At 38.4% G+C, this 12,337-nt stretch overlaps 1 protein-coding gene across 2 annotated transcripts in view; it reads right to left on the minus strand.

Annotated features, from left to right (window-relative positions):
* Positions 1-12,337, minus strand: part of THADA (THADA armadillo repeat containing) — a 338,022-nt gene that overhangs the window by 267,679 nt on the left and 58,006 nt on the right. For both annotated transcript variants that reach the window (XM_045011459.1, XM_045011458.1), the window contains one exon: positions 4,366-4,498. In XM_045011459.1, coding sequence (XP_044867394.1) covers positions 4,366-4,498 — 133 coding nt within the window. The remainder of the gene's footprint in view (positions 1-4,365; positions 4,499-12,337) is intronic.

Below are 12,337 nucleotides of genomic sequence, written 5' to 3' on the forward strand. Positions count from 1 at the left end.
GCGTCTTCGGCAGCACTGAAGGGCCCCCCCCCCCGCCACCGAAATGCCGCCGAAGACCCAGACTGCCGCCAGGCCAGGGCTCGCGGGGCCTCTGCGGGACCCAGGGCAAATTGCCCCACTTGCCCCCCCCTCTGGGCGGCCCTGTACTCTAAAATTCATACTGTAAAACAGAGCATGTAGATGAATTAACACTGCTTATATTATCTTAACTGTTGCATTTCCGGAATTTTGTATTTTAACAGTGTATTTTATTACAAATATTTGCACTGTAAAAATGATAAAATAAATAGTATTTTTCAATTAATCTCATACAAGTACCATAGTGCAATCATTTTATTGTGAAAGTACAACTTACAAATGTACTTTTTTGTTACATAACTGCACTCAAAAACAAAACAATGTAAAACTTCAGAACCTACAAGTCCACTCAGTCCTACTTCTTGTTCAGCCAATCACTAAGACAAACAAGTTTGTTTACATTTACGGGAGATAATGCTGCCCACTTCTTATTTACAATGTCACCTGAAAGAGAGAACAGACGTTTGCATGGCACTCTTGTAGCCAGCATTGCAAGGTATTTACGTGCCAGATATGCTAAACATTCATATACCCCTTTATGCTTTGGCCACCATTCCAGGGGACATGCTTCCATGCTGATGACACTAATTAAAAAAAAAAGTGTTAATTAAATTTGTGACTGAATTCCTTGGGGGAGAAGTGTATGTTCCTGCTCCGTGTTTTACCCGCATTCTGCCATATATTTCATGTCATAGCAGTCTCGGATGAAGACCCAGCACATGTTGTTTGTTTTAAGAATACTTTCACCGCAGATTTGACAAAATGGAAGGAAGGTACCAATGTGAGATTTCTACAGATAGCCACAGAACTAGACCCAAGATTTAAGAATCTGAAGTGCCGTCCAAAATTTCAGAGGGATTGGGTGGGGAGCATGCTTTCAGAAGTCTTAAAGGAGCAACACTCTGATGTGGAAACTAGAGAACCTGAACCATCAAAAAAGAAAATCAACATTCTGCTGGTGGTATCAGACTCAGAGGATGAAAATGAACATGAGTTGGTCTGCACTGTGTTGGATCGTTATCAAGCAGAACCCAGCATCAGCATGGACACATGTCCTCTGGAATGGTGGTTGAAGCATGAAGGGACATATGAATCTTTAGCGCATCTGGCACACAAATATCTTGTGACACCGGCTACAACAGTGCCATGCGAACACCTGTTCTCACTTTCAGGTGACATTGTAAACAAGAAGCGAGCAGCATTATCTCCTGCAAATGTAAACAAACTTGTTTGTCTGAGCAATTGGCAGAACAAGAAATAGGACTGCGTGGATTTGTAGGCTCTAAAGTTTTACATTGTTTTATTTTTTAATGCAGTTATTTTTTGTACATAATTCTACATTTGTAAATTCAACTTTCATGATAAAGAGATTGCACTTGTATTAAGTGAATTGAAAAATACTATCTCTTATTTTTACAGTGCAAAGATTTATAATAAAAACAAATATAAAGTGAGCACTGTACACTTTGTATTCTGTATTGTAACTGAAATCAATATATTTGAAAATGTGGAAAACATGCACAAATATTTATATAAATGGTATTCTATTATTAACATCACAATTAATCGTGCAATTAATTATAAAAAATTTTAATCGCGATTAATATTTTTAATCACTTGACAGCCCTAATAATTACTATGACAATCAAAATGGACAATAAAATGTGTACTGCTGTAACATCCTCATTTTAAAAACAATTAACTAAACATTATTTTGTTACAAACTAGTATTAAAGTGCACGGTTTCTATAAATGAAAGTAGTCACTAATTCTACTAACTCTTTGAGCAGAATCCTTTCAACCTGTGGAGCACACTTCAGAAACCATAAAAATACTCGCTGGAGACACTTCACTGAAACATCAAGTCCAGAGCACAACATGTGCACCCTGATTTTGGAAGAGGACCATCTGTCCAAAGGTCACTGAACTGGTTAAATTTTAGTTTAACTATATATTTATTACAAGAACAATAAAATAGTCAAGATGCTTATGAATGCAGGTGCTCAGAAGCGATGCAATATTAAGGAAGGGGGCAGGAGAGAGGGATACCAGATAATCAAATAAATAAATAAAAATCACACAGCAAGACTAGATTACATTCAGGGGGAAAAGAATCAATGTCTTTAACTCTGTTTTTACAGGGAAGAACCTCATATAGAATCCATTTCAATAACCAATATTTAGGCATTTAATACCATATCACATTGCAAAAAATAAATGTGAAAGCAAAACCTCTGATCTATTCAGCCAATGGAAGCACTGATGAGTACAGAAACTGGGAGCATGCACAAAAGCAGTAACTGGCACTTTTAACAGCGTCTTTGATGGAAAACATGGAGCATGGAGAGAAGAGAGAGAAAGTATTAAGGCAATATGGAGACTAACATTCAGCAAAAACATAAGGAGGCTAAAAATGTAATGTTATGATAACAAATAGTACAAAAATGAAATAAAGCCCCTTTCCCACTACTTCCTCTTATCCTTCCAAAAGGAATTGCTCTCTGCAGTTTAAAGATTTATTTTAGGTAGCAATATTTTTAATCTGAAAGGGTAATTTTAAAAATGCATGTAACCTTACAGAACATATTATAAAAGCATTAAAACACAACAGAGCAAGTTTACTGAGCCAGTAAAACATGTCTCAGGAGACTGATGGCAAAAGGCCACATTGAGTCTTGCATTTATGACCAATAAAACAAGATCTTTTATGCATTAATGCTATCTTCTTAGGATACTTTATAATACATACTACAATCTATATTTTGGATTATTTAAATGCAACAGTCCGTTTCAGGATTCATTAATTTTACTGAGAATCACAAGTGTGCTTGGAGTTATCCATCAAAGAAAAACAAAATGGAAAACCAGAAAGAAAATTGTACATATTTTATCTTTGTTTTATCCGTCTCATTTCTTCAACCAAATGGTTTCAGTTCAATTCCAAAGCTAGTTCCAAATCTCCATTTATAGGTATTTTAATTGTCAGAATATGAATTTAGTACTCCCTCCGGGATTGACAAAGCAACACCTTCCAGACTAGTTTATCCAAATGGGTATGGCAGGGACAGTGGCAGTGTAAACTTCCCCAACAATGTATGTCAACCTTGGCCTACAAAGACCAGTTTTAGATAAAAAAAAGGATAATGTTATCCTCATTTAGTGCTTATCCATCTTGTTTACAGATGCCAATTCATAACCTGGCTTCTCAGAATGCTATTAATGGTGCCAATTAGTGCTAACTGTGCTAAGTTTTGTGATATGGATGGGAACACTTGTCCCCAGCAATAGGGCTGAAGCCACCAAATTAATTTCATGTATACCACTTGCAAATATCAGAGGGTAAGAATTTTTTATCTTTATCAATTGGAGCAGGATTTGAAAGAAAAACTTAAAAAGAGAAAGAGCTTACAAACAATTCCCAACACCACCCAGTCTCCCCCAAATACTCTTTTTATACAGAAAATCTGCATTGACAGTAAAGGATTTTCTCAATCATAAATCAGTTACCATCACGGCACAATCTGTAATATTTTACAAAAAGAAAAAAGAGAAAGGGAAAGGGAAGAAAAGAAAAGGACAAGAAAAAGAAAAAACATTTTCCCTCCTGTCTCCGAACTTCAACAACGTTGAATTTTTGGCTTTCGAGGAGGGGTAGAATTGCTCAACCATATTTTATTTGAAAGAAAAAAATCCAGTCATCATCAAATGTATAGTGTAAATTACAAACATAAGAATGAAGGTTCTTGACTCATATGTCCCAATTACAAATATAATCTATCAAATACAGAAGAATTTCCATTTGCTACAGTATTAGTGTCACTAAAATGGAGTTCAGCTCCATAATGGAGCACTCAAATGAAAACAGGCATATTCTTCACAACGCAATATCCACATTTTTATTTATCAAATAAAATAAGCAGCTATATTTACAATCTCTGAACCATTACACATTTGACAGATACCACACTGAAACCACAAATCTCATGTGCTCTCATCCTCCAGAAACACCAGTCAATAGATCCACATCTCACGGCGAATTATACTCCCATTTTGTAATCCCAATTGCATGAATGTAAACTGGGACAAAATGTGGACTCCTGCCCACAACTATGTTCACAAAGTATCTAGAAGGGGCATAATTTGTCCCAAAATGAGTGAAATTGGTAAACTCTCATCAACCTCACAATGTACTCACTGATACTTCTCAGGGATTTATATGCCTCACAATGATGTGGCAATAAAATAAATGCAGTCATATGAAGTTACAGGTGCAACATTAGTAGGTACCTGTATGTAGAATGGAATTCCAGCACTGCGTCTAGTTGCACATAGTTTAGAAGAAGGATCACAAGATTTAATTTCTTCTAAAACATTGTACAACCATTGCTGTGGCAATGTATGTAGACTCTCGTTAGTACATCTAAAGAGACACAAATAAGCATGCATAAGTATTTAGGATAAACAAGTTTAAAACAAAATTAAAAGATAATAAACTGTGCCCTATTGCTGTTGCAGAGAGTGCTATTTACCTTTATTAACTAAGACCATTTTTTCTTAATGTGTAGGATTGATATGCACTTAATGTGCAGGATTGATTTGACTTGACCAAAGTTGGGAGAAATATACAACCCATTTTGAAAAATGGGAATACTCCTATGCCTTACATATTTGGGGATACTAAGCTTGGGAGTTGTATCCAGGCAAATAAAAAGAAAATTAGAGACACTGAAATAGATCTAGTATTACATGCCTGGTATGCTGTATTAAATGGTAATTACAGTATTTTAAAATCTTGAAGAGATTATCATTTTAAGCCACAGGACACTTTTTTGCAGGGCAGAAATAGAGGTGCTGCATAGAAGTAGAAGCCACCAGAGGGATCCCGTCTGACCCAGCAAGTTTCCTCAGGGAATGCTATGAGGAGCAAAGACTGGATCAGGAGCTCCCACCAGCATTTCAAAGGGTGCAGTATGCAGTCGTCTGTTCTGGCTCAAGTCCATAGCCATGCCCTCTCCCACTTTCAGGTGGCTAACCCTACTAGCATCTCTACCTTTTTCCCCTATCAGGAATGTAGCCAACCCTTGTGCAAAGCCATGAGGTGGAAGGGAATGACGTTTTCCCCACGTCTTCACCCTGTAACCTGTACAGATGTGTGGGGAAGGGAGCAGGAGAGAAGAGGCAGGGAGAATGTGGGTGAATGTGTGTTTCACTTACTCATGGATTTTTCCATATCTCAAAAACTGGTCATAAGAAAGTTTCATCTAGAAAACATTAGGTGAGCTGGTTCCTCGCTACTTAAGAGACCAACTTTTTCCTAATAGCTGGGAACAGCCAAGATGCTTCTGTTAACAGTCCCCAGATTTGAACTTTAGGCAGCCCCTAGTCCAGGGGTTCTCGCAAATTTTTTGGTGGCCTCAGACTGCGGCCACCAACTCTTGCTGGTGGCCACACTTGGTGGCCTCAGACTGCGGCCACCAACTCTTGCTGGTGGCCACACTTCCACTTTTTCCTAACATTATTTATTTTTTCCTAAAGTTAATAAAGTAAAAAGGAAAAGGAAAAGAAAAGAACCAGCACACATATACATCCAAATCATTATAATTTATTTATGTAATTTTTTGGGGTTTTTTTGCAGACAATAATAAAAATCATGCACAGTTATCTCTATTCTTTACCAGACCTAACAGAGTAGAAATGCAAACAAGGTGCTTTGCACGTTCTTGTCTTTTTTATTAGTGTTTCTTTTGCTTTTTTGGTAAAAGTGGTTGTCTGTATAGCAATTCTGAAGTAAATTTAAAAATGCTTTTACATAATAGAAATCCAAATAATAATGAAAAACATATCTGGATGGCTTGGGTCTGGAGAAGGGAGGAGAAGGAAGACACGGCTGTGACTGGCCTGGGGCTTCTCCGGGCAGGTAGGGGGACTCGGGGTTTTGGCCAGCCCAGAGCTCCTCTGGACAAGGGGGCGGGGACGCTAAGGGCAGCGTGGGGGGGGTGAGTCTCAGGGCTTTGGCCAGCCCAGGGCTCCTCCAGCTGTGGGAGGAGGGGTGCTCAGGGCTTCTCTGGGCAGGGGGCTTGTGGCTCCAGGTGCAGGAGGTCTCAGGGATCCAGCTGCCAAGGGTGGGAGCACAGGCAGAAGGGGTGCAGTCGGGGGCTAGCCTTCCCAAGGGGGGCTCCACCCGCTGCCCACGTGCCCGCCTCTCATCTCCTCACCCCTATTCACCTGCTGTCTCTCTCCTCGCTCCCTCACCGCTGCTCGACTCACTTCCCTGCCACAGACACCGCGAGAATTCCCGCTCAGTGGGTGGCTCACCGCTCACCTCCTCACTCCCCTGCCCGCAGCCAGACCCCCCTGCTCACAGCTCACTGCTCGCCTCCTTACTCTCCCACCAGAGCCCTCTGCCACTCACCTTGCTGCTCACCTTATCCCCCCTGCCCACTGCTTGCCTTCTCATCCCCTCCTCGCCGCCTCACCTTGCTCCTTAAGCATTGTGTTCCCCACTTGTATCTCCAGAGAGGCAACATGTGCCGGAGCAACAGGGAGGAAGCGGAGGGGCTGATGCTGCACAGGAAACTGCCGTGGCCGCAGGGAAACCCCCTGGTGGCTGCATGCGGCCACAGTGGCCGCATTTGAGAAAAAGTGCCATAGTCAGAGTGTTCTTAATGGAGGATACTGCCCTCTGAAACTTTACTTCTCTAATCTATTCATCACACCCTGATTTTACTGACCTTCAGAGTGCTACGTAAGGCCCATGTGTGTACTCATCCCTCTGCCTGAGGCAGGCCATTTATGAAGGAGTCTAATGTTTAAAGGAATTGGTTAGGTAAGTAGCTGGTTTGTCTTCATTATAGTGCCTTTGTGCAATATGAAATCACCTTGGGGACTGGATGTAGACTGAAGGTGGCACTATCTGGCTCATGCTGACTTTAACTATGGCTTAGTCATACACAACGCACCTGAAAGCTTATGAAATGAGTGTATGTTCAGGACAAATGAATTAAATAAAATGCTTCTGCAAACCTGAGCAGCAGTATTGCAAAGCTTTTATAATGCTAGGTTTCTTAAAAGAGTTTAAAATAAAATATATTCAAATAATTCTAAATGTAAAATACACACAAAAAAACCATGCAGCTAGTGAAGACAGCAAAAAACAAGGGTACAATTCATTACCAGTACTCTGACTTATTTGTCAAGTGTCTAAACTGCACTCTTGCCATGAAGTATTTTTCCTCTGCAGTTATACAATCTGGCATTCCCTATGAAACACTCTCACAGGGCAAATAGCCCTAAAAATAAATACTTCGTCAAAATTACAGGAACAGCCTCAAGCAAAAAAGACTTTTGGGCAGGAGCAGAACTTCAAGCCTACTTCAGTCCCAGGCGCTGCCCAAAGTTCAACAAAATATAATTTAGTCAGCCAGAATAAAACCTACTCCTTAACCATTATATAGCCGTTCCAAATGTAGCTTTTGCAGTTAAAATTAGTTTTTCCATTAATGCCATTTTATATCATTATTAAAAGCACTAAAACATTTGCCTTGACACAGCCTGTAACAAATGATGATCAGTTATGGTTAATACAACTGCAATTATATTAACCCTGTAGGATTTGCTGTTGCCAAAACACAAGTCCTAATTACTCTCCCATTTTAGTGGCCTCCTGTTAGCCCCATTTGACTACCTGGGTGGTTGAAATAAGAAGTCTAAAGTTAAGAGAGAAGACAGGAAGGGGGGGGGGGGGAGAAAGTTCAGGCTGAAGAGAGCCTTCCACTTTTATCTTACTTCTTTCCCATCCCCAACATCATATTTCCTCGGTTTAAGTGTTAAAAATACATGAAATTTCTACCGCCACTGCTGTCCCCCACTCCATTTCCAACTCGCTAGGTTCTTATCGACCCCATCACTGTAGTATCTGACCGCCACTTAAACATTTAAAAAAACAATCTGTCTGTCTTATTCCCTCCCTACCCAGCAAAAAGGAAAAGGAAAAGAAAAGAACCAGCATGCCATGTAGCTAGGCAACAGTCACAGTAGGTCCTCTACCTTTTGTAAGGGCCAGTTAAAGGAAGGACTCCTGGATACCCAATCCCTCCCTAGGACTGGGCACCACCATGGTTTCCCTACATTGCTTCTCTTCCTTCTCCCCTTTTCACAGCTCCGTTTCAAGCAGGTAGTGCACCTCTAAACTACCATCCTGACAGCCACCTCAAAAGTGTCAGAGAAACATGGCTTCAAAGAAAGTGAGTCACACAACATTACAGGATCCACAACCAAGGCAACCAGTTGCGACATCTTCCTCTGGACCTTTTACAACATAATGGTCATGTCTGTCCTCTCTTTGTTTTACATAGCCTACTGTTGGCCTTCCTCAGATGATTTAAGACATGGGCTGGCTTTCTATCCTTTTGTACACATGGATGTGACAACTTTCCAGGGTTTTGACCAACTAGTAATTCTAGTGGTTACCTCAGACTCTGTGACTCCATTTCAACTCCTATACTACTACTACTGCAGATATTACTGTTTTAATTGTAAATACCAGCATTACTGGTCCTATTTCCTTAATTCAAACATGGTTTAAACTTATTTTAGCTATTCAAAGAATAGTGCTTAAGTCTTCAGTATGTTATCTCAGCATTAAAACAAACATCCTATACTAACATTCATGGTGGTACAAAAGAGAACAAGGCAAAATATTAGGGAATATTTAAAAGCTACTATGCTGCATATTGCAAGGATTTGCATTATATTATTATTATCTTACTGCATATTTTATTTTTAAATAGATTTTACCTTAAGAGCTAGCAGAAAGAGAAAAATATACTGAAATGCAATCTAAGACATTTCAAACGCTGAAGTTGCCACAAGTAATTCTATCTTATTCAGTCACTCACCCAAACCCAAGTTTTTTGTGAAAGCAAAGTGTTACTGCTCTAAAGTAAAAAACATTAGAGACTATTGACTTTTAAATGGAGGAGACTACTCCCTTTTGCTTGGCAACAGCATCTCTTATGGCCTGGCAGGCAGATTATTGTCATAATAAGCAGGTGGCCTTGAAATTTAAGAATAATGAAGCTTTCCAAGGTAAAAATTGTGTTCAGAAATGTGTTATCTTTCAGGTTAAGACCACTAATCTGTATCAGACTGAAGTATTAATTATTTTTGCCAGACCGAGTAATTGAAGTATGTAATTAAAACACCACACAGTAACTTGATATGCAAATGACTTCAATTGCAGTTCAGTGAGTGGTTTTTCTGATTTATCTATCTTTCTTCTAGTTAAAACAATTTCATGCCTGGCCAGAACAGCTATTCTGATCAGTTTCACTGAATCCAATAAACCTGAGACACAAACTGCCAAAAACCAGGTAATTCAAAGCTAAGGTTGAGCCTCTCTCCATAACTCATAAGGCTGTACTCTCCTCCCCACACAAAAATTTTTGTGTATTAAGGATGAAGGGTCAACCTTGGATCTGGATATCCTGAATTTTTGAGGCTTGTAGCTTAAACTTCATATAACTAGAAGTGGTGTCTATGTTAGTATATCTAAATTCAAAGTTTAAATCAGTTTAATCCTGCTTGCCCTGGGGAAACTCACGTCATCACTTTGCTCTCCAGTAGTCCTACTGTAGTTTTCTTTTTGTCCCGGATGCTATTATTATTTGTAAACTAAGATCCATAGCATGTTTGGTGCTTTACAAACCAATAAGGAGACCTGCCCTTAGAAGTTTATTACAATCTAAGGTGAAGTTGCCCCAGAAAATGTGCTTCATAAGAGGGGTTCCCTATGAATTAAGAGCAGGTACAATAACTTTACATTGCCGCCCTTGCCCCACTCTTTGTAGCCTCGGCATAGAAGACGTGGATTTCTCAAGCAATGTAACAGCTCACAGGCAGCAGTTACAAGTTGTTATAAATCAGAGCAGTTCTGGAGACATCCTTAAATTTCACTGAAGACTTGATAGAACCCTGTAATAGGGAAGTGCAAAAAAAGATGTAGAGCCACCATTACCCCTACTCTTTCCCTGCACCCAGAGAGTAGGGGAACTGAAATGGAGAATCTAGCGCACAGTGAAAGTTTCACAGGTGAATAATGTATTTAGACATTTGTAGGGGTTCCAGTGTTCTTTTTAAACTGAGTACTTTTATAGTTATCTACACTACAGTGTTTGAATATATAAGTGTTTGGCATGCTCTAGAAATCATGGTTAGGGTTTTTTTTTTAAAATGGTGAGCAGACATGGTGATTTTGAATAAGAAATCAGTTTCAAAGCCCAGAAAGATTGAAGTTACCCATTTTAAAAGTACAGAAAGTCATCTTTGCAACTACCATTTATAGGTGAGGATTTCATTTTACACTGAAAAATTTTACAAGTTATGGTAAAAAGGTCAGTGCATGACTTGAAGGTTTATAAAATGGTAATTTACTTCAGTGATCTGCCTGTTAATGAATTTTAAATTACATAATACCAGCTAACCAGATTTTAGGGGCTTGAGAAGACATGGGAAAGTTATATGACTTCTCAAGGGTCACAACAGTCAACAGCAGAGAGGACTGTCTACTCCCAATCCCCTAGTGGAAATCTCCATATAGCTTCATATACTGCACTTGCAGATGTTCAGCAAACCACTAGAGTGATAGATGGATAATTTCCAAGGAGTTTGGATTAAATGTATTAGTCCAGCTGACTCCAAAATGACTCCTTTAAGTGTTTTTATTTGAGACCAAATGCCATAGCTTCCTGGAGACAATGTGTGATATTAACTGAATTCAGTACACAATGTATAAAATAATTATTACCTCATTTCCTCAAAGTGCTCCAAATACGTTTTTCTTAAATAAAAGAAATCTACTAAGCCCTAAATATTTTATACCATAGTTCTCTGCTTTATTCTTCCCCCCCCCCCCGGGGGGAGTTATTTTTTTTAATTGTTTTTATTTAAAATCAGATTTTATTTAAATTACATACATTTTTAAACAAACATTAACAATTAAATTTAAATTCTAACATCCTATGTGAAGGCCTAACTTACTATAATCTATTAAATAAAAAAAATTATTAAACAGTGCATGCATGTCACCAAAGCTTTAAAGAAAGTCAAGCCACTCTACTGAGAGAAGTCATTGGCTAACAACATGGAATCAGTTTATTGAAGTGTTATACCAGCTTTTGACTGCAGTAGCTTTTTCTGCTTATACAAGGAAAATATTCTCTTCATTTCAGTTTATTCAACTATTTCAGTTCAATGACTAATTCATTCAAAGTTGTGAAACCAATTTGGAGACAAAATGCAAGAAAGCTTGTTTTCCTCTTCCATCTATGAATAAAAACTAGGTGTGAGGATGAGCTCCACTGGTTCTAAAATTTGAACGTGGTCACCTGAAACAATCAGTTCAATTCACTAGCTACTTATTAAAGAAGGAAAATATAACTCAATTTTAAATGAAAACCATGTTTAAATTAACATTTTTCTTATGTATCCAGCACATTCAAAGGCAGTTTTATTTAACTAATAAAAAATTTAAATGCTGCTTAACATTGGACATTTGTCATTGAATGCCAGTTCCCATCCAAATAGTGTGTGACACATCACAAGAATAAATAAATAAATACATCATTTTGTAAACGCATCATTCACCATTTTCTAACATGTTAAAAAATGTAAAAATTAAGAATCTGAATAAATGTATGGTAAGCTTCATAACTGCTAAAAATATGTATAGCAAAAATTAATACCCAATTTAGTGTAAAAACTATATTTAGTTGCAAATAAATATGTTTTATTGGTTACCAACCAATTAGAATCACCTTTACTTCAGGAAAGTAACTAAAAAATACAAATGCAAAAAAAAAAAATCAGTGCTTTAAGTCATTTTGATTTAAATTGGTGATTTTCAAACTGGGGTACTCATACCTGTAGGGGTACATGAGCTCTCATCAGGGGGTACACGAAAAATCCTGTAATGGCGGAGAATGCATTTTATTTAGTAAGACTTGGCAATCTGATCATGGATATATTATGATCTTGTCTCAGATGGGGTAGGCAGTAGATTACATTATTTGGAAAGGGGTCTGCAGCCTAAGATGTTTGAAAACCACTAATTTAAATCAATCCACCCTGTTCCTCCCAAATGAATGAAGCCCTATAAATGTAACTGTGGAAGGACATTCCATTATGTTCTGAAACATTAATGTTTCCATTAATGAAACAGAGAGGGTTACAGAGCTCCCAGTATATTGAACGGTAACTGTAT

Source organism: Mauremys mutica, chromosome 3 (genome assembly GCF_020497125.1).
Source record: "Mauremys mutica isolate MM-2020 ecotype Southern chromosome 3, ASM2049712v1, whole genome shotgun sequence".
In the NCBI taxonomy this organism is placed as follows: domain Eukaryota; kingdom Metazoa; phylum Chordata; order Testudines; family Geoemydidae; genus Mauremys; species Mauremys mutica.